Below are 26,749 nucleotides of genomic sequence, written 5' to 3' on the forward strand. Positions count from 1 at the left end.
GAATTTATTGGAACTTTTTCCACCAAATATAAACTGTCAACGTAGTTTATGAATACAACAGTATATATACAAAGTGGTGGCAGTAAATAACAAATGAGTATACAATAAGACATGCATGCTGTGTTTTGGGGGAATAAAGTACCAAAGTACTAAGTTTATTTGCTCTTAAGAAGAACTGGTGTTAACAAAATCTCACATCTGGTTTAATTCAGAAATTATCTATGCATTTAAAGGTGTCATTTTTTTAGTCCCCTACCGTTCACCGGAGGGGACTTATGGTTTGTACTCTGTGTGTCTGTCTCATTTTCTGGATCCTGTGATAACTTTAAAAGTTCGTCATATTTTTTAATGAAACTTGAAACATGGACAGATGGCAATATGCAGATTATGCATGTCATTTCATTTTGTTCCTATGTCAAGAATTTTGGTTGCTATGGCAACAAATAGACTAGAAATACAGTCAATCTTGTGGATGCGACCACTTGTATTAAGCGACCTTTGTCTTATGCGACCATTTTGAAATCCCACGGAGCTTTTTCGCTATATAATGATATTGTATTAAGCGACTTTTGTCTTACGCGACCAGCGACCGCTGATTTGTGTGTATTTTGATGTCCGAATCTTGTATTAAGCGACCACTAGGAGGTAAAAGTGGTTAATCTATCGATCTTTCAGGGACAAATCCGTGTTAATTGTTTATCTAAGCCGATAAGATGTACTGTTACACCTCTGCTTTGTTTTCACAACCATTATGATTATGCTTTGTCTCGTTGACCGGTTCTGACCGGTATTGTTGTAGACTGCGTATTAATTTATTGAGTTAAATAATATGGGAACGTATTGCGCACAGTCTACAGCTTAAATAGTTTACTATGTGGATCATTAAGAGACAATGCCGATTTTTCTCGAGTATAGATAACAGGTGCAGAAACAATGCACTGTACGCGACAAACATTTCCTGAGAAGTGCGGAAAATAAACTATTAATCGGCAACATCTGTCGAAATCCGTGCATTACCAATTTGTAATAATGCTAATTAGTAGATATTTGTAAGCCAATCACATTGTTATTTACTTAATAAATTTTCCAACCAGGTCTGATTGTTTGTTTTCAATTGACGTGTTTTAATTTTTTCAGCTCATTATGTATCATAATCGAGTTAGATTTCCTTAAGCGTACATGCAGAAATTAAAATGTCAAAACAAAAAGTGTTAACGTTGAACGAGAAAATTCGGGTTTTGGAATTGTCAAAGAGTATAAGTGCACGTAAAATCGCAGACGAGATTGGAGTCGGAAAAACCCAAATTCAGAACATTCTTAAGTGTAAAGCCGAGGTGCTTGAAGACGTGGAAAATAATGTGTCAGGTGGAAAAAAACGCGCAATATAGAAACGGAAAGAGAAATACATGTGATAATATATCATAGCTTTTGGCTTCTGACATTTATTTCTAGTTTTAACTGTACACATGTATATGTAGACTGTTACACATTTTTAGCAAAATTATTTGTTCTTAAGAAAAATATTTCCTTGTCTATGTTGTTTTTGCAAATAAATATGTACACACAATTGATTTATAATAAATGATAATTTATAATAAGTGAAAATTAAACACATTATAAGTAAAATATTGTTTATGTATTGTGTTTATATTCATTTTATTATAAAAGTTAAAATCATTGTGGATACAAGAGATAATCCTTCATATAGATTAAAATTGAGGGTAAGCATTCTTCCAGAATGGCCTTTTGTATTCAAAGACCGTTTTATTAAGAGACCACTTTTGATTACTCCCTTGAGTGGTCTCTTAATACAAGATTGACTGTATTGCTGAAAATGGTGGTGTTTCACTGGTAGGGGACTTTTATTGGTTGGCAATGGTCTTGTTTAAATTCCTTTTATATATCTATCCTTATTCTGCAGTCCTTAAACCAAACACACTGCTTTCCTTATACCCTTTAGATTGAATCAATATTTAGTTGATGACATTTAATTATATTAACAACGGGATGACATAAAAAGACTACATTATAATTGACTATTGATCAATTCTTAATTTTGAAAGTTAGTTGGAGAACCATTGTAGCAAATGCCTGTACCAGTTTTGCTATCTTTGTTATCAAAATGTCAACACAGTGAATTATGATAGATTTGTTTTTGACCTGTTTGCCAATGATAATTATAATAAAACTTAGGTTTTCAGCATTTGATAACCATAAATCTCACATTGACTCCAACTGTGTATTCAGTTGTGGAACATAAACTTGAAGAGCTTTAGATTCTAAAGTTTGGTTTTGTCGTTATCTATCTTTTCAAATTGAGTGCATTGTCACAAACATGTAGTGATAAGAAACATTATCATTAAAATGGTAACACTATTTTACTTTGAAAGACATTTTCCAAATATCCCAGTGTTTGTGTAAGGACTCACTTAAGATGTCAATGCCAGTTGTACATTAGTTCAAGGTCTTGAGAAAACAAGGCTCTGAGCCATTAAGTCCTTATTTTCTGTTTCTTTTGTAAGCTATTTTGCCTGTTTTCATTCATTTATTAAATGCATTTTTATGCTCCCCCCAAAAAATTGGGGGGAGCATATAGCCGTCGCTTCGTCTGTCCGTCCGTCCGTGTGTCCGTCCGTGCACAATTTTTGTCAGGGCTATTTCTCAGCAACTAATGATCGGAATTCAATGAAACTTTATGGGAAGCTTCACTGCCAAGAGGAGATGTGCATGTTATCAGCGTGTTCTTGTCAGATGATTTTTCACAGAGTTATTGCCCTTTGAAATTTTCCATTAACTGTACATATAGTGCAATTCTTGTCTGGGCATTTTCTCAGCAATTATTGACCGGAATTCAATTATTTTTTATGGGAAACTTCACTACCAAGAGGGGATGTGTATATTACCAGCCAGTTCTGGTCGGATGATTTTTCACAGAGTTATGGCCCTTTGAAATTTTCCATTAACTGTACATATAGTCCAATTCTTGTCCGGGCTATTTCTCCCCAACTACTGACTGGAATACAATGAAGCTTAATGGGAAGCTTAACTACCTTGTGGAGATGTGCATGTTATTTGTGGGTTCTGGTTAGATGATTTATTTAGAGAGTTATGGCCCTTTGAAATTTTTAAGTTGCTTAACCATCCATCGTATTATTTTGTCCAAAGTTATGCCCCTCAAGACGTTTCCATTTATCTGAATATATAGTGCAATATTGTGACAAAAAAAACCTTTGGGAAGCATCACCCGTCTCCGACGGTTTCTTGTATGTTAGAAGTCAGGTCAATCTTATCCATCTTTTCGTTTTTCCATCTTTTTCAAATAAATTGTATTCTTTCCACACTTGGGTTCTCATCCTCATTTTGGCTTTGCTAGTGATTTATTAACTGCATGTTTTATCCATTCCTTTCCTCTTAATAGTATTTATTATGTTGTGTTTGATTTTGCTAGGTTCAATGCAGTTGCTTTATTAGTTCTTGACAAAATGCAGATAGTATTTAAGTTCATGACTGCTGCAATTAAATTTGATCAAGATGCATTGACCATAGTATTCCTTTAACAAAAATTATCTATTAAATTTCAATGTATCATACAATTCTATGAATAATACTCATAAAAAGCTATGATTTAGATTTCAAAAGCATTTATCATTTCAAAATTCAGATACTAATCACCCCTTTTAGATAAACATTATTATATATTTTCTGTATGTAAATTCATAAAATTTCAAGAATTGCTATAATGAACATTGCGCATTTAAAATTTGTCAAGAAACCGAAGTTAACAAACCCTTCATTATGTTAATTTACATCTCATAGCCTTTATGGCTACAGAATACAACATTCAATTACATCTTGTGAATCGTGCCTAGACCTCTTGCTTTACATTCTAATCGCTTTTTAACATAACCCCTCCATGTTTGGTTTGTACTTGTCTCAGATTACATCCGTTTTTGGTTACCACAATATTGCATTAGGTCTTCATGCCACAAAGAATAGAGCTCAAGTTAACTTATGTTTTGCTGCAAGGTTTGAGTTAGATTGAGTTTTAGGCAATGGTGCATTTAACATTTGAAATGAAATTAAATAAATATAAGTTTCAAAAATATCATCAGGACATTTGGCATTCATTTCTAACAGTTTATGTTGTTATGTTTTTGCAAATGTTTGTCTTGTTTTGCATGTTGTTGTGCATGTTAAATGTTATGATAGCATGTTGAATGTCTGTATTTATTAAGCACAAATATTTTCTTTATTGCGTAAGTGAATTTATCTGTGTTCATAGTTAACATATTACAGAATTGCAAGCATTATTATTATGTAGCAAGTAGATGAGTTTTACATTATGATTCTTAGATATGACTCACTTGACTGAAATCAGTTTTTAGTACCCACTCGATAAACGCAAGATATTCTGTTTCTATGTAAAAATTCGTTTTAATTAAAAATTAATTGTATGTTTTAAACAATACTGTCGTGTTAACTGAAGCCAGACTGCAAGAATAATGCTATTATTATTATTATTTACCAAGTTAACCATTTGAATCTCAAATCCATGATCAACTACAAACAAATTGTTTTATCTTTGATCAGAGCCTGTTGAACAAATTAAATGCATGGTTAACTAGATAATTTATTATCAAAGACAGGACACAATAAATGATGCAAGAACTGAAGTGATACTACACTGTCTAATAATTTATGTTCTTATTATATCATAATTCACTAACAATTACAATTCAGAGCATATTTTGGCTTGCATGATTTTTTGGTGAAAGAAATTTCACATCAAATACTGATCTGTGTTATTATGGTAAAATACTGTTGTTTTCTTTGACACTTGAAATTAAGTTAATTCTGAATAAATGTTAATAAATATAATTCTGCTTATAGCAATAGCCCTTATGCTAAAACTTCACCTGTTAAAATATTTAAACTGTATTTACTGCAAATGATGACTGATGATTTGATTTAATGCCTATATCTGGTTTAGAACTGTAAATATGTGGGATAGTGAACAAATTTACAGATATATTACCATGAATCAGCATTTTTTTGCTCAAACTTGTGACAACTTAATCATTTGTCATATAGGAAGTCTTCACATTTGTGGTCGATAGAAACGTTGAGTGTGCTACTTCATATTACATGAATTGATAATTCTGTAAACTTTTACAAAGACTGCATTTTGCCGATCAATATCTTTCTATAAAACCTTCACATGTTTCACCGTAAATTTTGAGAATGTTTGCAAGCAATTTAACATAAATTATAAATTAATTGTGCATGTTGGAACTGGTCCAACTGATTGTTAACCTCACAAGGATGATTCTCCCTCAAATTGGTTTCGCACTATGTTTGTAATTATTATGTAAATAGTGAACTGTAAACAAACTGTCATTGTTTCAATTTAAACAGACAATAAGGCGACCCCAAGTGAAATCCAATCTCCCTGGATGATAATTAGCAATGACGTTTTTTTGGTAACACCCATTTCAATGATTGGTGTCAGTTTCGAAATTGGATGTATTCAGATGCCATTGAAAGATTCGCGGCCTTCATTTGAATGCTTTAAACATGAAGGTAAAGCTTTATCAAAGTATCTAGGTCTTGGTAAGGTATTAATTGTGCAAGGCCCCATATTTAATTTACTGATATTGTTAGTTGTATGCTGATAAATGTTCAAACATCAGGGTCGTCAGTGTAAGCTATATCATTGAATCCTTGAAAGAGGTTAAAAAACACTTCAACATTATGATAAAGCAGTTTTTGATGTTTGCATACGGCTTAACATGGATTTATTGATGGCTACTGTATGCTCTTGGTTAACAAAATGTTAAATTCAAAAGGTTGTTTACAAAGTGTAATGGTTTAGCTGTAACATATTCTGTACATTATATTTTAACAGCTGGCTAAATCTATTTAATTTTGCATTTATAAAGCTGTTTTATATTTTAAACATAATATTTTAACAGCTGACTGGTTCTATTTAAAGTAGCATTAAATAAAGCAGTCTAATACATGTATAAGATGGGGAGGTTATTTAACTCCCAATTTAGTTTGCACAGTCCATTAAGCCATTGTTGAACAGAAAAGGTGTATTGAAAAACCAGTCTAGCATGTGACATGGCGCACGCTTGGCTGTAATGGGGCACCCGAGGGGTAATCATGGTGTAACGGTGTCGTGCACATGAAAATGACTGGAGGGTTGTTGTTCAACATGAAAATATGACAGAAAGGGGAAATATACTAATCTGTCTTGCTCAAGGTGACAAGGGCTAGCAACAATGATCAAAATATGTCAGTGTTTTTCCTTTAACAAGACTTTTTATGTCCCCCACTATAGTAGTGGGGGACATATTGTTTTTGCCCTGTCTGTTGGTATTGTTTTTGCCCTGTCTGTTGGTCTGTTGGTTGGTCTGTTGGTTGGTTGGTTTGAGCCAACTTTAACAATTGCAATTACTTTTGCAATATTGAAGATAGGAACTTGATATTTGGCATGCATATGTATCTCATGGAGCTGCACATGTTGAGTTGTGAAAGGTCAAGGTCATCCTTCAAGGTCAAAGGTCAAATATATGTGTCAAAATCGCTCATTTAATGTACACTTTTGCAGTATTTCAATATTCAAGATAGCAACTTGATATTTTGCATGCATGTGTATCTCATGGAGCTGCACAATTTGAGTGGTGAAAGGTCAAGGTCAAGGTCATCCTTCAAGGTCAGATGTCAAATATATGTGGCCAAAATCGCTCATTTTATGAGTACTTTTGCAATATTGAAGATAGCAACTTGATATTTGGCATGCATGTGTATCTCATGGAGCTGCACATTTTGAGTGGTGAAAGGTCATGGTCAAGGTCATCCTTCAAGGTCAAATATATGGGTCAAAATTGCACATGCAATGTCACTTCTTCAATATTGAAGCTAGCAATTTTATATTTGAAATGCATGTGTATCTCATGGAGCTGCACATTTTGAGTGGTGAAGGGAGGGTCAAGGTCAAGGTCATCCTACAAGGTCAAACATCATATAGGGGGACATTGTGTTTCACAAACACATCTTGTTTTATAAGATGTTATAACCATGTCCTTGAAAAGTTCTAATGCGTAAGACAGTGTCTAACGGTTGTGTAGAGTAACATATGCAAAAAACTAGATTAGGTGCTATCACCTTATTTTTAATAAGAAATTAAACTTGTAATTATTGCATAATTATGCCCGCATATAAGCTATAAGGTACACACACATAGTATATTTAGATAAGGTAGCAATACAACTGTGCATGCAGCTTAAGTGTTGCATGTTTACTATAGAATGCATGCTTAAATATGTTTTCAGAAATTTTTAAATGTCAAGGTTGCTTATTAAACAGTAGAAATTTAGGGGCCTTTATATATATTTGAATGCCTGTATATTTCGCAATTGTTTTTTTGCATCCAAAGTAATGCTATGGTTACTGTGGTATAATTATGGTTATTGCATGAACAGGTATTTATGCATGTCTGGAGCTAGTAGAGCTGTCTCCATCTTTATTGTTTTAACCACCTGCTTTTTCATTATCATCCCCATCATACAATTTTCATTTCAATTTTTAAATTTTCTCATGCAAACACATGATCTCATGTTCCATATTATACAAAGAGACTAACTGAAAATACTTCTATAGGTAAACTATATGAAGACCATGTATTGGTATAATGTCATGTTGTCTCAAAGGTCTGATTTAAGTAAAAATCTGTTAATCTTTTATGGATGTCAATCTGGTTTGGGAAACTCCCCCACAGTCCAGAAATGGGGGCATTTTTTCATCAATTTTTTTTTGTTAAAGAGATATTGATATCCATTTTGTTGAAAGCCTGAGGCTTATTTAGGCACACTAGAGTCCATTTTCTTTGTTGTTAGTTCAAGCAGGTTTTTTTTATCTGATTTTGGGGAAAGGGCCTGGCCTATTTTGAGGGGAAAAAAATCGCGCGAAATGTCGAATTTTGGGGAAATAAATTGTGCGAAAAGCCGGATTTTGGGGAAAATGAAGAAAGTCTCAAATAATCAAGTTAACATATTTTACTGTTTTAAAACAAATTCAAGGCAACAGATAATTTAATTAGGCAATATTTTTCTATTTTCTACAGTGGATCAGGTGAACTTCTATATTAAAAGGTAAAAAAATAAAAAATAAATAATTTTTTTTGGGGGGAAAATGAAATTTTGGGGAAAATTTACCAGCTGAGGGGAAAAAAATTCTGAGGGGAAAGGGCCAATTTTCGGCAGGTCCCAAAGAAGGAAAAAAAACCTGGTTTAAGAGTAAGGTCACATGAATGCTTTTGGAGTAGTAATTAGACTAAGGAAATATGAATAATGAGGTAGACACAGTTAATACAGTATAACCTCTATGTGATACATATGTATTTTCCATTTTTGAATATGAAATAAATAAAGTATTTTTTCTACTGTCCCATAAAATTCTGGGAAAATACTTTTAAGATTTTTCATGATACTAATACAATAATTATTATTGATTATTTTTAAAATGTACAAACCCTATATTGTCACTTACTTTTTCCATGTTTATTATTTTAAATACTTATGCTAATAAATTAAGGGATTTACCAATTACTAAATGGACGATAATTATGTTGGACATTTCATCAATCTTGAAACACTGCGATGTCTGTAAATAAATTGCAATGAATAAATAACCCACAAATTGATTTAATGTTTTGATTTTAAAATAATTATTTTCCCAGGAATTATAACAGACCTGCTATTTTATAAATTTGCAATAACATAATTTTTGGAGGGTTTATGTGAAGAGGTGTTAAATGTTAGTCTCTGGGTATTAATGTGAAGCGCACATTCATAAAAGACATTCACACAAGTATTCACAATACAGTAAAATTCCGACATTAAGACCTGGTCACCAGGGTAACCAGTAAGTTTATTAAGGCCTTGGCATGTACGGGTGATCTGTCTATCTGTTGGTAGTGGAGAGGACGACGCCCGCGCCCACAACAACAACAACAACCCCTTCCACCGCAGGTACACGGCCCGCCACAGAGGCACCGTCAACAAAGCCAAGTACAGGTGGCGAGTCAGGTAAATAAGACAGCACATTTCCATCAATACTAATATCAATTGAACCTTGCTCTGGGAAAATGGGCCAAATGAAGGTGCGTAAAGCTTCGTCCAAGAATAGCCTGTACAGTCTGCACAGGCTAATCAGGGACAACACTTTCCGGTTTATTGGATTTTAAATAAGATGAGACTTCCTTTAACCCTTTCCCACTTAGAAGCAAAGTGAAAATGGCTATGTGCAAACAAGTATGTGCCTGTGAGTATGTTTAGGTTTTATAGTATGTTCAGGTTTTATGCTGTTTGCTGCTCATCAGTATTTAAGGGTTGAAAATGAAGCCTTTAAAACTTCAATCCATTAAGAAAGCTCTTTAATTAAATATAACTTTTTAAGAGATAACAAATACATGAAAATATGTATTTAAGTTGGAAAGGATTTAATGATAATACATATAAGGACAAAAGTGTCATCCCTGATAAGCCTTTGCTGACTGCATCAAACAGGCATAAGACTACCAATGCATAGTAAGGTGCATCAAACAGGCATTAGACTACCAATGCATAGTAAGGTGCAGTCATGACTGCATCAAACAGGCATAAGACTACCAATGCATAGTAAGGTGCAGTCATGACTGCATCAAACAGGCATTAGACTACCAATGCATAGTAAGGTGCATCAAACAGGCATTAGACTACCAATGCATAGTAAGGTGCAGTCATGACTGCATCAAACAGGCATAAGACTACCAATGCATAGTAAGGTGCATCAAACAGGCATTAGACTACCAATGCATAGTAAGGTGCAGTCATGACTGCATCAAACAGGCATTAGACTACCAATGCATAGTAAAGTGCAGTCATGACTGCATCAAACAGGCATTAGACTACCAATGCATAGTAAGGTGCAGTCATGACTGCATCAAACAGGCATTAGACTACCAATGCATAGTAAGGTGCAGTCATGACTGCATCAAACAGGCATTAGACTACCAATGCATAGTAAAGTGTAGTCATGGAACGTCTGCTGACTGCATCAAACAGGCATAAGACTACCAATGCATAGCAAGGTGCAGTCATGGAACGTCTGTCAAGAGATTGTAGTTGTAATTGCCAATAACTGATTAACATACATACGTATAAACTTGAAATGTCAATGTTTTGTAATGTTATCGCAAGATCACCACCACCACCAAGTTGAAGGCATAGTAATAAAACTAATAATACAAGACAACACCAGTTTGTTTTTTCAAATAAACCACATATTCAAAGATATGTTTATGTAAAGTATTGACCAGTAAGGACAATTTTCTCTATTTATCTAATTAAACAGATTTAAGATTATGAAAGGTTTTGATTTTATTTACAATCAAAAAAACAAAATTTGAAAGACTCAAGATTTGTCTGTAAAATTGCACATACTAGTAATATAATATATACCAGGTCATATAATTTAAACACAGATGCAAATAATAAATGAGTATTTAAAGCAGTTTAGAGTAACAAATTACAACAGAGTGAAACTTTCTTTACAGACACTAACACTGGAGCCATAATAGGAGGTGTCGTTGGAGGATGTGCAGCCCTCATTATCATCATCATTATTATCGTGTGCTGTATTCGCAAGAATAAAAAACCCAAAGAGATTGAAGGTGTGAAAATTATTATGATAACTTGTATTGGCTTGTTGACATTTGCAGTGGTGCACTCAGAGAAAAGTATCTGCACTTGCTAACTAAATTCCAGTTACTGTAGATTCATTAATTTTTATGGCATGAATTTTCATGGATTCATAATATAAAAGCTGCTCTTATATTCGGCTCTAAAATTGATAAATTTCCTATAATTGGTAATGTGAGATTTTGGATGTAAACCTTTGTTGAAAATGTTATTTGATGGTTCAGTGGACCCAAGAAAATGTGTGTCCAAGTAATAATGTTGGTTTCATGAAACACCACACAAGCCCCTAATCAAAATCATTGAAACATGATTGTGTGTATGCATTATGAAGGGAAGGTTATGCATTTGATCCCCACTGTTATAACGCTTCTTCATACATCTCTATAGGACTACAATGTTTTCGCTGTTATTTTGTCATACTGGTAATTACTTATCAGAGGGTGTAATCAAGTGACAAACAAGATGGCGACGACTATGCCGAGACAGGTATTTTTTAGCTCGGCTGTTTTCGTAGAAACCCCGAAGAATTGTCATAGCCAGCTCAACGTGTCGTCCGCCGTCCGCGTCGTGCTAAAACCTTAACATTTTGTTAACTTTTTGAACATTGGTTCTAAAATGAAAGTGCTTCCATCTACAACATTGAAACTTCATTTGTAGCTGCACCAAGATGAGTTCTACACCCCACACCCAGTTTTGGGTCACTAGGTCAAAGGTCAAGGTCACTGTGACCTCTAAAAAAAAATCTGACAAGCTTTCATTTATTAAAAACTGCACCTACAGCTAAGCGTTGGCACCCGTTATGTGGTGCTCTTGTTTATGTTTTATACCCTTTATTACTTGTATTTTATTGTTTAAATGCTGTTCACTTTTCAGCCATATCAGCAAGAAAGTGAGTAGCGTTTATTTCGTATTAATACTCACTGTTTATCTCGACTTTTCTTGCTGCTAAGAAATTTTGCAGCAAGTAGTCGAGATATAGAGGGATTATTAATTTGATATAAGGCTATTCACTTGAATGCTTATATGGCTGGAAAATGAGCGTCATTTTAACTATTAATAAAAGTAATAAAGGGTATAAAACCGAAAAATACATGTCTCGGCATGGACATCGCCATCTTGGTGTCACATGAGTAACACCTCTGCTTATGCAATAAATGTTGTGTTGTATATAGACTCTAAAGGGTATTTCATTTGATTCATTTAAATTATTGTCAATTTATTGCTTTTAATATAAAAAAAAAATTGGGGGCGATTATCATCATTACCTTAAAGTGATATTATGCGCATTTTTCACTGTTGAATTGAGCTGAAAATAATTAACAGGTCAATTGAGTTAGATAAAATGTGGTAACTGACCAATTATCTACAACTCATCTTTCTACCAGTTGTTTATAAAAATATATATTATATTCGATATTTTACATGACTGTACAGTCTTCTAAGCTGAAATGATCCGTAAAACAAAATTGTGTCTTTGTTTCGTACGAACGAATCTGCACTAAAACTAAATTTAGATTCACATCGTACATCGAATAATTTCTGTCGTCAGTTGTCAAAACAAAAGTGTGGTTGATATTCAAATGCATTATTTTTATACCCCCACAAACGAAGTTTAGGGGGGGTATATAGGAGTTAACTTGTCTGTCGGTCGGTCGGTCCGTATTAAGTGTCCGCTCTCTAATTGAAGTAGTTTTCATCCAATCTTCACCAAACTTAGTCAGAAGTTGTATCTAGATGATGTCTAAGTCAAGTTTGAATATGGGTCATGCTGGGTCAAAAACTAGGTCACGGGGTCACTAAGTGCGTTTTAAACATTAAGAACGTTGTCTGCTCTCTAATTCAAGTAGTTTTTATCCAATCTTCACCAAACTTGGTCAGAAGTTGTATCTAGATGATGTCTAGGTCAAGTTTGAATATGGGTCATGCCGGGTCAAAAACTAGGTCACTGGGTCACTTAGTGCATTTTAAACATCACAATGTTGTCCGCTCTCTAATTCAAGTAGTTTTCATCCAATCTTCACCAAACTTGGTCAGAAGTTGTATCTAGATGATGTCTAGGCCAAGTTCGAACATGGGCCTTTCCGGGTCAAAAACTAGGTCACGGGGTCACTTAGTGCGTTTTAAACATTCAGCATGTCTGCTCTCTAATTCAAGTAGTTTTCATCAGAGCTTTACCAAACTTGGTCAGAAGTTGTATCTAGATGATGTCTAGGCCAACTTCGAACATAGGTCATGGCAGGTCAAAAACTAGGTCACGGGGTCACTCAGTGCGTTTCAAACATTGAGCATGGTGTCCACTCTCTTATTCAAGTAGTTTTCATCCGATCGTCACCAAACTTGGTCAAAACTTGTATCTAGATGATGTCTAGGCCAAGTTCGAATATGGGTCATTGCGGTTCAAAAACCAGGTCACTGGGTCACTTAGTACGTTTTACACATTCAGCGTGGTGTCTTCTCTCTAATTCAAGTAGTTTTCATCCGATTTTCACCACACTTGGTCAGAAGTTGTATCAAGATGAAGTGAAGGTCAAGTTTGAACATGGGCCATGCAGGGTCAAAAACCAGGTCACTGGGTCACTAAGTGCGTTTTAAACATTGAGCATGGTGTTCGCTATGTTTGTGAAGACAACATGCAAAATATTCAGTGTCAATGTGGCATGTGGGGGTATTTGTCACGTCTGTGACAAAGCTCTAGTTCTCTTTCCGGGATATTGTTTTAGTATGTTGATGCTGCATTAACAAATATAAGTGTATGTGAAGTGAAAACACCAAAATAAACAACGGTTGCGATAGACACCTATAAACATAGCATACATGTATACTGTTACATGCGCATAATATCACTTTATTCAACTATTATTGCTTTCTGTGAAAGTAGTTTTAGTTAGCACTTGTATCTATAATATATATTTCTTGTGATTATTTTTCAGAACCATCAGAAAAACCTAGAAAGTGAGTAGAAGTTATTTTGATTTTGTACCAAGATAAATCCATCAGTTGAAGCATAAAGAAGGAAATGTTTACTTGTGCTTTTTATACGCCCGTTTTTTTAACACCGGACTTATTATGCCCCCCTTCGAAGAAGAGGGGGTATATTGCTTTGCTCATGTCGGTCTGTCGGTCTGTCCGTCCACCAGGTGGTTGTCAGACGATAACTCAAGAACGCTTGGGCCTAGGATCATGAAACTTCATAGGTACATTGATCATGACTCGCAGATGACCCCTATTGATTTTGAGGTCACTAGGTCAAAGGTCAAGGTCACGGTGACCAGAAATAGTAAAATGGTTTTTGAATGATAACTCAAGAACGCATTCACCTAGGATCATGAAACTTCATGGGTAGATTGATCATGACTTGCAGATGACCCCTATTGATTTTGAGGTCACTAGGTCAAAGGTCAAGGTCACGGTGACCCGAAATAGTAAAATGGTTTTCGGATGATAACTCAAGAACGCATACGCCTAGGATCATGAAACTTCATGGGTAGATTGATCATGACTCGCAGATGACCCCTATTGATTTTGAGGTCACTAGGTCAAAGGTCAAGGTCAGGGTGACCCGAAATAGTAAAATGGTTTTCGGATGATAACTCAAGAACGCATACGCCTAGGATCATGAAACTTCATAGGTAGATTGATCATGACTTGCAGATTACCCCTATTGATTTTGAGGTCACAAGGTCAAAGGTCAAGGTCAAGGTGACCCGAAATAGTAAAATGATTTTCGGATGATAACTCAAGAACGCTTTTGCCTAGGATCATGACACTTCATAGGTACATTGATCGTGACCCGCAGATGACCCCTATTGATTTTCAGGTCACTAGGTCAAAGGTCAAGGTCACAGTGACAAAAATCGTATTCACACAATGGCTGCCACTACAACGGACAGCCCATATGGGGGGCATGCATGTTTTACAAACAGCCCTTGTTATATATAGTTTCACCCTTGGAGGGCAGGCGGCAGTGTCCGCTCTGTAATTCAAATAGTTTTTATTTGATCTTCACCAAACTTGGTCAGAAGTTGTATCTAGACAATATTTAGGTCAAGTTTGAATATTGGTCATGCCGGGTCATGGGGTCACTTAGTGCATTTTAAGGATTTAGCATGGTGTCCGCTCTCAAATTGAAGTAGTTTTCATCCAATCTTCACCAACTTTGGTCAGAAGTTGTGTCTAAATGATATCTAGGTTAAGTTCAAATATGGGTCATGCCGGGTCAACAACTAGGTCACTTAGTGCATTTTAAGCATTTAGCATGGTGTCTGCTCTCTAATTGATGTAGTTCTCATCCGATCTTCACCAAATTTGGTCAGAAGTTGTATCTAGACAATATCTAGGTCAAGTTCAAATATGGGTGATGCCGGGTCAAAAACTAGGTCATGGGGTCACTTAGTGCATTTTAAGGATTAAGCATGGTGTCCGCTCTCAAATTGAAGTAGTGTTCATCCGAACTTCACCAATTTGGTCAGAAGTTGTGTCTAAATGATATTTAGGTCAAGTTCAAATATGGGTCATGCCGGGTCAAAAACTAGGTCACTTACTGCATTTCAAGCATTTAGCATGGTGTCCAAAACCTTCAAACATGTATACTTGTGACAGTTTGGCACTCTTGTTGTATTTTTTTTTGGAAAAAAAAAACAACACTGTTACAATGAAAAGAAACTGTCTTTACATCAATATTCTGTGTTATCTTATACTTAATAATGATATTTAGATTAAGTGGTATGGAAGCTTTATGGTATTTTGATATGACAAATATGTTGTTTTGTATAAAATTTAATTGCTTGCTTTTGCCCTTTCCTTGTCTATTCAAACCCTTTACTTTGCACACATCAACTTTTGGGTGCCTTTTGGATTTCCACGAAACAACACTGATTGGAGTAAAATTTGAATAAGTGAACAATTAATGTAAATAGAAAAACAAGGTTGTTTTTTTCCAATATTTGCTTTGGTTCAACTCTTAGAGCTGAAGCGAAAGATGAACTGACCTTTTAAATAAGAGTAAAAAAAACGTTTGCATCTTTTAATTTGATGTTGCAGTCCTTTGGAAAAAAAAGGAATATTTGAGACAAGAAAATGTTCTGAATTTAGGCCCCAAATTTGACACACACACAAAATTACCAGTGTGTAAATACATAAATTTTAGGTATAGTTTGTTAATTGTTTTCTCTGAAAAGTGACAAAACTGGTTTCTTGGAATATCTGGAATACAGTATCCATTGATGTACTCTGAGGGTAAGAATGTGTGGTTTTTCTGTAGTGCTGCTGCACCAGTCCTTCTGTAATACACTATACTTCCTGCGTGATGTGAAAATGGGTCTTACAGCATATGCCTTATAAGACCACAAAACCAAGCATGACTTCATAGGGCACAGCGTAGCTCCTGACATGACTGCGTGATTATGCAGGCAAGTTTGGAGCTCGAAGGTCCCATATGGCATAAGACCCATTTTCAAATAACACTGCTCATATAATATCCAGTATATTCTCATAATTAATTGGACATGTGTTAGTATGACCCTCCCCTCCCCGTGTTTTCAGTAATCAAGGTCTTAATACATTTGGTAACAGGCCGGACCTGGTCTCCTCTGAGAACAACCTGCGCAACAACATGGCTCTCAACTCCAGCTTCAACAACGTAAGTATCACTAGTTTCATCTGACATAAAAAATTGATTAACATTGTCCCATCTTTATTGGTCAGTTTTGATTCAGGACATTGACTTCACTAGCACTTGCAATCTTTGCTTTGTTGGACAAAGTTTATCTCTTTATTTTGAATGTAAGATTCCGGTCTATGAATTTGACATACCGGTACATCAATATGTTTTGTATCTTAAAGTAATGGTAACCTAATCATCATTTGTTAACCAGGTTTTCCGAAGGAAAAAACTGGTTGTTAGATTGGCGAATGTCGGCGGGCGGGTGGGCTTGCAGGCGGAACAAGCTTGTTTGAGCCATAACTTTGTCGTTCATTGTGAGATTTTAAAATCATTTGCCATATTTGTTCACCATCATTAGACAGTGTGTCGCGCGAAAGAATTATGTCGATATCTCCAAGGTCATGGTCACACTTTGAGTTCAAAGGTCAAAAATGGCCATACTAAGTAAATGACCTTGTCCGGGCCATAACTATGTCATTCATAGTGAGATTTTAAAATCATTTGGCACATTTGTTCACCATCATTGGACGGTGTGTCGCACGAAAGAATTACGTCAATATCTCCAAGGTCAAAGTCGCCACGACTAAAAATAGATTTATTTTGAAACAAGGGGGGCTATCTTTGAACAATCAGTTCAGTTTGGGTTGTCTCCCTTTATCAGACTTTTTTCAAATTGAAAACCTGGTTTTGTGACGATGTTGTCCCTTGTTTTTGAAATAAGTTTGATGTCTCATTTAAGGTATTATTACAGAATTCTAAGGGGGACAATGTTTAGTATCATATTATGCTTTAATACTGGTACTTTTTATGTCCCCCACCCACTTTAGTGGGGGACATATTGTTTTTGCCCTGTCTGTTGGTTGGTTGGTTTGCGCAAACTTTAACATTTGCAATTACTTTTGCAATATTGAAGATAGCAACTTGATATTTGGCATGCATATGTATCTGATGGAGCTGCACATTTTGAGTGGTGAAAGGTCAAGGTCATCCTTCAAGGTCAGAGGTCAAATATATGTGGCCAAAATCGCTAATTTTATGAATACTTTTGCAATATTGAAGATAGCAACTTGATATTTGGCATGCATGTGTATCTCATGGAGCCGCACATTTTGAGTGGTGAAAGGTCAAGTTCAAGGTCATCCTTCAAGGTCAAAGGTCAACAAAAAAAGCGGCGCAGAAGGGGACATAGTGTTTCTGACAAACACATTTCTTGTTGAGATTATAATGGATAACAAATTCATGAAGTCAGTGTCCCTTATAAAATATACACATGAACTTGTTTTTTTTTCAGTCTTTTGACAGCACTGACCACATTAAACAACGTGATGATGGCTTGACCTACATAGATCTGCAGTTTGACAACAAGCCAGGCAGTCGACGACCGATACAGCTTTACGATAACAACAGCGGCGGCACACAGTACGCTGACATTAACCTTGGGAGCCTGCCTCGAGTATAGCGGACATGAGCGGAAACTTTACGTTGACCTTGTTTTAACTGAATGTGACACAAGATTTGAAAAAGTTTTAATTATTAAATTGTAAAATGTTTTACTTACTTCTTACTGATTACTAAATCAGTGTCTAGAATTTGTTGAAACGCCAGTATTTACTATTTTCACAATGGTTTGCATTGTTAATGGTCTAATGAAGGGAATTTCTTTCTGTTGTTATAATGGTATGAATGCTGAAAGATCTGACCATTGATGTTAGTTATCTGAATATGGTCATTTCATACTGACATGTAGACATAGTGGATTTGTGTGCAAGACAAGAAAAAAATTGCTTTACACTTAAGTGTTTGTTTCGTCAAGAAGTTGCTAGTTAAGTGTCACATTGTAGAGCCTTTTTGTTCCAAATATTATTAAGTGGTGTAAAGTAGTAACAGGACTTTTATAAAAGTCTGATTTAGCAGACAAAATTTGCTTTTTTATTTTAAATGTTTGTTTTTGTTCATTTATTTTGACAGAATTGTTCAGTTATCTCAACATTTTCTCATTTTATTACACATATCCAAATGTACCTGTCATCATGAATAATGTTTTATAGTAAGGGTTGTCCATTTGTTGTTTAAAAATTCATCATTGCAAAACATTCCAGTTCTCTCATTAAAATGTTATTTATAATTTTCCCAGCACAGGTTATCTTCAAATCGAATTTTTCTAGGCATTAAAAATTGTGTTCATTTTGATGTGACTGCATGAAATGAAACAGTTATACCCAGTTTTTAATGCTTTGCAGCTTTGAATCTTTATGTCTTTTTCAACTTCCATTTGTAATGAATGTTTAAAATCATACATGTTTTCATGATTCTTTTTGTTAGAAAATATAAATAATCAGATAGGAGACAGGTTACGAAAGTTTTCTGTAGAAAATATATAATATTCAGATAGGAGACAGGTTACGAAAGTTTTCTTTTTAAAATGTAGAACCTTAAAATTAAGTGACTGTGACATGTATGTGAAATATTGAGGGTAAGCAAGTCTGTGCGCAAAGCTACCAGAAGTGATTAATACATTGATGATAATCAAAATGTTCATAGTGACTGATATAATTGACTACAGATTCCTTTCTTGTTTGTGAATGGATGGTCTTCCAACATAGAATAGTAATTAGAAGTCATTTGGGGCTGGATATTTTGTATTTTTTGTCATAGAAGAAATCTATAATAAATTGCTTGTATGGTGCGTTGCAAGGGAGCTAGCAATTTCATGTATATAAATAATGTAAATAGACGTTTTATTTCCAAATGATCTAATGTACCAAAATATGAATAAGAAAATTATTGGCAGTATACTGCTATTGAAGGCTTTTCCTATATCAGAAGGAGATGATGATGGTTTTTCTGGATTCAGTTAATGAAAAGCTTATTTTAAAAGCTGGTGTGGTAATTTATTGCGCTGTTAAAATATTTTATTCCTTTTTTATTCCAAAACAATCTGTGAAAAAGTATATGACCCTAAAAGATATTTTGGTAAAAATTATGTACGTTATAAAAATTATAGATTTATAAGATAACCCATGTGTTTTCAGCATCAAGTCAACATTTATTAGTAAAGTTAAATTTGTTGTTACAAATTTTATTCATCCATAACTACTGATGTACATTAGGTTGAAGTTATGCTAAAAATCAAACTTTGTCAGTATCTATGAAGTATGTTTCATTTTTGTATGCTTTTATTTTAATTATTAAATGGCGTTTGCACTTTTTAAGCTAACAAAATTAAATCTCAATAGAAATTTTTCATTTTATTAAGCCTATATTATAAGGTTCAATCGTTAATTACGAAGAAATTATGACTATTAAAATTAAAAGCATGGACAGGCAGCTACATGTTTCAAAGTGTTTTATTTATCCAGTATCTCGGATATCACCTCTGTTCTTATATGGCTTCCAAATGTAACATTCCAAGACATACAATGGGAACAACATGAAAAAATGGGTTTTAATGAATAAAATCTCCTGATCAGCCTGCGTATTGGCATTCTGGTCCGTAGCTACCTTGTCTCCTAATTAGACCAGGATTCCTTACATGGCCATAGTGGACAGCAAAGCTCTTGCCTAGACTATGAGAAATTCACAGGCTGGTCTGGAGCTTTTCTTGCTGTATATGGGATAAGACCCATTTTTCCATGACATGGTTCAAATGTGTTCTTGTTTAAAGGGTTAGGTCTGACATTTTAACTAACAAAAGTTAGCCTGTAGAATGTCTTTAGATTATTTAAAATTAAGGTAATATGTTTTAATTTGTTTGTTAAAATGATGTAGTGCAGCTAGTTTGTTCCGTAGATGAGAATATTAAATTTTTACGATTCAGTTTTATAAGAAAAATAAACTAACACATCAGATTTTACTTTGGGACCATTAATGTAACGCTAAAGTGTATAAATGGCGGTATCTTTCTAGAAATTCAAAGCAGACAGATATTGCAGGCCATACTGACTCCGAGTGAATGTATAATGTATAAATTTATTACATTTTATATGTTCTTGAATGTTGTTTAGGTTTTGTACATACACATGGTTACGCATTAATGCCACTTCATTAACTTCATAAAGCATTTTAATGGCTACTGCCATGTTCTATATCTTGCAATACTGTATGTTAAGTGGATTTTTGTTACATTTGTAGGTCTCGTATAAATATATTTTTCATGTGTTGGCAAAAAAGCCTTGTTATTTTAGACTAGTACATGTAGATTTCTTTTTTACTAGTACATGCAAGTACATTGCACTTGTGGTGGTAGAGATCAAAATAGGTTCAACATTTAAACAAAATGCAATCTGCTAAATTACGCTGAACATTTAATGAGTTTACCAAATAACTTGTATGTGCCAGTAACCAATTGTTCTATAATATCTGTTGCATATGCAAATGGTAGAAACGTTTTGATGTACTTGAGTTTTTATATTACAAGTATAATAGTATAACATGCAGTATAGGTTTCTGCCAAGGTCATCTGAAACAAGGTATCATAATTTAGTATTGTGTTTCATCAAATGGGTTATTTTGGTTTCAATTAGCAGGTTATCCAGGATATCCCATTACAGGATTGTGAGTGTTAATTTAGCAAAGAATTGTCATTTAAAAAGTATTTGTTAAAAGAAGAACACTATCTGGGATGTGTGGATCAGGTCATGTTTATGTTGCATTACGCTTTCTTTCTTTTTTGTTCTTGTTTTTTACTATTAAAAACTGCAATATATACATATGTGTGTTGAATGTGTGGTCATGTCGCATTGTTGTCTTAAGAAAAGATATTATTTTGTAAAGAATAGTTTGATGTCTTTTTTCATAAAAAATGTGCTTGTATGTAAATAACATGCTGATGCTTAGTCATTGTATATATATATCATTCCGTATACCGATGCAAAATTATTATTAATATAATAATAAAATACTATAATTTTACACGTTCTTGTGTTGGTAGTTTTAGTAGATATTTTGAGATCAAGGACTGAGGTACGCTAGTTCTTGATGAGCTTTTCTGAGTGCCTTAAGTCCTCCTTGCTCTAAACTTTTAGCTCATACACATCGACCACATTTAATGCATTGTCTCATTGAAACTTGCCCATAACGTTTGTCCCAAATGATATCTCGACCGAATATGTACTGGGTCACGTGAGGTCACAAATTAGGTCAGGTTGATGGAACATATAAGCCAGGGGCGTAGCTGGGCTGATTTTCCTTGTACTCAAACGGTATGCTAGGGGGGTACGGGGGGGGGGCATGCTCCCCCGTAATTTTTTGATCTCTATAAAGCCGTACGTGCATTCTAGAGAGACAATATTATAGTGCAAAAATATGACGTGATAAACTCGGATATGATACCATTACGCAAAAATAGAACATCGGCGGACCCTTGAAATTGCTTCCTATGCACAAAGGATAGGGTTTAACACATAACAAATGCACCTTTCAAATGTCAATGTTTTACTTTTAACCAATCAAATAGAGATTGCTATACATCTACAAGCACAGGTGGAAGTAACGTACCCTGGATAGTATTTTTTTTTTTTTTTTTTTTGGAGCCCAATATATTCAAATAAATATATAAAATCATGTTTAATGAGAAAAAAAATGACAAAGAGCCATGAAAAAAAAATTCCCCACCCTCTGATATTGGAATCATAACAAGGTCATTAACTAGAATTTATCATAGACCTGTCTTCGCTGGCCGCAAACATGTCAAAAGTAGCTTTAATCAAAAGCATCCATTGATCCTCCTATGGGCAATTGGACAACCTTTCAAAAAAAGTTAACTTCAAAAATATCTGTCCAGCCGTGAACTCACAGTCGGTCAAAAAACGAGCAATATTTCGAGTCCGTTTGTCAACCCGAATAAATCTTCTACAGACTTTCAAACAATATTTTTGAGTTTTTGCCCCTTCATCGATAGCTCGCGTCCTATTCCTTTGAAACAACGAAGCGTGTCAAATAATGCATGCATATGCAACCACTTACCCCTAAAAACTAATTCCAAAATGTTATATTTTCTTTGCAACAACTGTTTTAACTCTAAATTTGATTTACTTGAAAACGAAAGAAGCCATCGCTCTTGAACCCGGCTTAGCAGTGAATTACACTGACAGAGCCAGGCACATAAATATCCAATCAACAACAACAACGATGTTTTAATAAATGTGAATAAATGGAAATTACTTATCATTCTGATTGTATTGGAATAAGTTTTTAGGGGTGTGTGGTTGCATATGCATGCATTATTTGACACGCTTCGTTGTTTCAAAGGAATAGGGCGGGAGCTATCGATTAAGGGGCAAAAACTAAAAAATATTGTTTGAAAGTCTGTAGAAGATTTATTCGTGTTGACAAACGGACTCGAAATATTGCTCGGTTTTCGACCGACTGTGAGTGTACGGCTGGACAGATATTTTTGAAGTTAACTTTTTTTGAAAGGTTGTCCAATTGCCCATAGTAGGATCAAGGGATGCTTTGGATTAAAGCTATTTTTGACATTTTTGCGGCCCGCGAAGACAGGTCTATAATAAAGTCTAGTTAATGACCTTGTTATGATTCCAATATCAGAGGGTGGGGATTTTTTTTCATGGCTCTTTGTCAATTTTTTTTCATTAAACATGATTTTATATATTAATTTGAATATATTGGGCTCCTAAAAAATATATATATGAAAAATACTATCCTGGGTACGTTACTTCCACCTGTGTCTACAAGCAGTATAACAAAACATCATTTCTAACCGCAACCTCTGAATATTTACTGATTGCAATGTTCGTCTTTAAATAACAGCGCAAACCTGCTATTTTTATTATTAGCAAAAATGTCAACAATCCTATCAGGATCAAGCTCCTTCTCCCTATACACGTTCAGAAGGCCCAAACCAGATAACCTCTCTGTCCCCATAGTGCTTCTCAAATAGGTCTTCACCCGTCGCATTACGGAAAAAGATCTTTCCTCGGTTGCAGTGGAAACCGGCATGACCGTAAGTATTACCAAGCACGTTCTTACGGATGGGTAGAGGTCGCTGCTTGCCAGTTTTAGGACTTCTTGAAGGGTGCTAGGGGCCTCTGGGCGGTGCTCAGCGAGGCCTGCATCTGTCCACCACTGACGCCATCTTGAACATTCCCGGAAAAAAACATTTTCGTCGACAGGTAAGCTTGCCCTAAAAGCTTGGTATATGCCAGAAACGAAGTCACTTGAAAGTCCATCGCTCTGAATCTTCAAAAAAGAAAACATACTTCAGGTAAATACATGAAAAGTACACAAATTAATTGAATGAAATATAAGATGAATGTGTTTAAATATGTCAAAATAATACTAGTTTTGTATTTTTGTATTGTATCGCGTGTTCGTAAAAATGTCATTTTCTTAATTAATGATTCTAAATATAAAAAATCTTTTGAAAACAAATTCGTATTCGTGCTAAAACTTTAGTCAAGATGTATATACATTTATAAATGATTACCATATCTGAAGTAAAGTATAGACTACACGTGCGTCAGTCACAGCCATAACAAGATCGCACTTTTCCGCCTGAAGAACGTTTGAAAGCGGCACAATGGCCTGTAGAACATGCTCTACTGCCACGAGTCACGATAAAATCGAATGTCAGTACAGCCATTTTGTACATGCCCGCCTTCGTGTCTCCATGCTCCGCTGAAAGCTGATCTAGCGCCGTGACCACTGTCCTAGAATAGGTTGAAAATATTTTTAATTGCATTATTAAGACCGTTAATTGTATGGTATCATTATTTGATTTAAAAATACAAATACATAAGAATGCATTACACTATTTAAGATTTTCATTCATGTGTTGCATATACGAAATTTTATAAATCGGGTATAAGAGCAAGTCGATGTTTGACGAATGGACACTGCAAGAACCACAGTTTCTGAAAACCAACCTGTAAGAGGCCAAGAACGTGTGGAAAGCATCGGCCCTTGCTGACCAGCGGGTCTCGCACAAAGAACGCAGCTTTGTCCCCTCTGCCATAGCCTCCTTGCTAATATTGTCGTCGGCCAAAGTCTCCTGGAACAACAGCAGTCGTTTGGCGGAGTAGTTGAAGGCAAAGGCTACCTGCTGGACAGTATCCATCATGTTCTTAGCATACCTTTCTTTCGAAGCGTGTATTATGGCTAGGTTCAGGCAGTGAGCCTTGCAATGAGTATACACTGCCTCTGGTATCAATTGTCGGATTCTTGCCTGCACTCCACGATGGATCCCAGACATATTACTGGCCCCGTCGTATCCCTGTCCACGCATGTTCTTAGGGCGTACACCTGTTAAAATAAAAAAGCATATATAATAACAAAATTCCATCCAAAGACGGACAAATTACCTCACCCTTACTAATCTTAAGAGACGCTTTTCGCAAGAATACTAATCATCATTAATGTATTTGTATAAACATGTATTAAGTTTTTGTAAACAACATAAAAGGGACACATGTCTTTGTCTCATTTTTACTGTTTTTTTTTTATGATACACGCCAAGCGAAAAGTACACTCGGACATTTTGGTCAATTTCCAGAAAGTGTAGATCAAGGCCGTCTAGCGCGTCCATAATGTTGATAAATATTTGAAAACTGATATAAAAAATAAAATGTGCCTTCTTCGACTTATCGGCGAACAATGTGGGTCCTGATCAGACTGTGTGGATGCAAAGGCTGATCTAGGCCACACTGGTCGCAAAATCCCGAAAATGTCCGAGTGCCCTCTTTCCCATGACATGACTGAGTTATTTAACACAAATGTATATGCACTTATATGACAATATTTTGAATCTTTATTTATTAGTATTAAATAAAATTTAGCTAATTTACCTAGTTTAGTGAGGATATCACTGAATGCGTTTGCCAGAACCTCGCCTGTTGTACTTGTCGTGCTCGAAAACCCCAAAAATTCCTCCCGAACGGTCGACGTCGTCTTGTCCACGAAGCGAACACACAGCGACATGGTCGCGGCGTCTGTAGCTTCGTCAGTCATAAATCCAAACACACCTGCATCATTGCACTCAGCAACCAGTTCATCAGTTATGATTTTACCGCAGATGGATATCAACTCGTTCTGAATATGTGGGGAAGTATATTTTGTTCTAGGATTGCATGTGTTTAAGTGTTCAAATAGAACCTGGTTGTACTTTGCCTGGTAGTGTAAGAACACCCTTAAATTGCCAAAATCATCCTCGTTGCCACGCAAGGCAATATTTTGTTTCCCACAGAGAATAATTGTCTTAACAATGCCACTAAGGATTTTTCTATTCTTTTCAACCATGGCGTTTGTACTGTGATACTAAAGTACGCTGTATATCTTTTTGTTTCCCTTTTGCAACGGCGATGAAATTTTCAGCTGCGATTAATTGGTCATTATGAGACTTGCTTTTCGTGTGCCGGTCTACAATTTTTACTCACGCTGCACCAATCTGTCAGGGGCAAATTGTTCAACACTTGGCTTCGACCATCTTTTCTAGCAAAGACGTAACATGGTGCACAGATTATACCATCTGAAGATAGAGAATATCGCAACCAGGTATTCTTTTGAAACCAGGCTGGTTGCGCTTTTCTTAAGGTGCCGCCGCTTATCCTTTAACAAATTCAACAATAGTTATGGTAAATAAAAACGACAAAAAAAGTCTAGGTGGGGGTAGGATTCGAACTCGCATCCCTAGATTTCTAGTTTTCCGCTCTTACCACTGAGCCATAGATGCTTGAGAAAAATTATATCGATATAGATCAATAATAAAATGCTTGATATAATTTCACAAAAACATCTTTTCATTTTTTTTTCTTCTTTTAATTCAACATTGTCATAAAAAATAATAATAGATCTGGAATGACTTTTATGCTACAGTAAATCAAACATTTCATGGACGGGAAGATCTTGTGGTAACATTGTGGTTTAAGGCGTAAGTTTAGCGACAATTCATTTACTTTTCAGTTATTTAAAATAGAAATCTACCTTGTAGGAAATATGAAATGAAGCACGTCGGTCCATTCCTTTGTAAAAAGCCCTGTCTTCGATTCTTTATTGATTCGGAAATCAGCGGCAAAAACATCACAATACGGCGGGCTATATTTATCTGCCATTTTGAAGACTGCCGCGTGAAAAACTTTTGGATACAAGGGGCGTAATTAAGATACATGTAGATCTACCAGCATCTTAAATGATTACCTATTACTTGTCTTAACACAGTTTGTGCCCCGTTGATCGCATACGATTACAGTAGGTTATTGTTAGTGTTTTTTGTTTCAAGTGAATGGAGCAAATCGTAAATAATGAATTAATACCCGATCTTTAAAACATGTGACTTTTTTCGAATATTACTGACTTTATTGAATGCCTTAGACCTTACCCCCTTAGGTTT

General features: G+C 35.2%; 2 protein-coding genes across 3 annotated transcripts in view; one reads left to right on the forward strand and one right to left on the reverse strand.

Moving 5' to 3' along the window:
- Window positions 1–21,318, forward strand: part of LOC127833443 (cell adhesion molecule 2-like) — a 42,178-nt gene extending 20,860 nt beyond the window's left edge. Inside the window, exons 5-9 of one of the 2 annotated variants that reach the window (XM_052358711.1) lie at window positions 8,982–9,092; window positions 10,601–10,717; window positions 13,676–13,697; window positions 16,287–16,383; window positions 17,699–21,318. In XM_052358711.1, coding sequence (XP_052214671.1) covers window positions 8,982–9,092; window positions 10,601–10,717; window positions 13,676–13,697; window positions 16,287–16,383; window positions 17,699–17,866 — 515 coding nt within the window. In that variant the 3' untranslated portion in view covers window positions 17,867–21,318. The remainder of the gene's footprint in view (window positions 1–8,981; window positions 9,093–10,600; window positions 10,718–13,675; window positions 13,698–16,286; window positions 16,384–17,698) is intronic. The other variant, XM_052358712.1, reaches the window with a different exon arrangement.
- Window positions 21,319–23,113: 1,795 nt separating this feature from the next.
- On the reverse strand, window positions 23,114–25,341 carry LOC127835957 (zinc finger MYM-type protein 1-like). The gene is made up of 4 exons (XM_052362376.1): window positions 25,209–25,341; window positions 24,291–24,666; window positions 23,852–24,074; window positions 23,114–23,604 (listed from the first exon to the last, which is right to left on the reverse strand). Exons 1-3 carry the CDS (start codon window positions 25,339–25,341, stop codon window positions 23,885–23,887), a joined length of 699 nt encoding a protein of 232 aa, XP_052218336.1. The 3' UTR covers window positions 23,114–23,604; window positions 23,852–23,884.
- Between the last annotated feature and the right edge of the window lie 1,408 nt (window positions 25,342–26,749).

The sequence above is a fragment of the Dreissena polymorpha genome, chromosome 6, assembly GCF_020536995.1.
Source record: "Dreissena polymorpha isolate Duluth1 chromosome 6, UMN_Dpol_1.0, whole genome shotgun sequence".
Taxonomy (NCBI): Eukaryota; Metazoa; Mollusca; class Bivalvia; order Myida; family Dreissenidae; genus Dreissena; species Dreissena polymorpha.

Excerpts from the sequence above, each read along its gene's own strand:
- LOC127835957 (XM_052362376.1), bottom strand. The coding sequence starts at position 25,341 with ATGTCGCTGTGTGTTCGCTTCGTGGACAAGACGACGTCGACCGTTCGG. Across the intron at positions 24,667-25,208 it reads TGATATCCTCACTAAACTAG|GTGTACGCCCTAAGAACATG; the intron begins GTAAATTAGCTA and ends TTATTTTAACAG. Across the intron at positions 24,075-24,290 it reads ACGTTCTTGGCCTCTTACAG|GACAGTGGTCACGGCGCTAG; the intron begins GTTGGTTTTCAG and ends AACCTATTCTAG.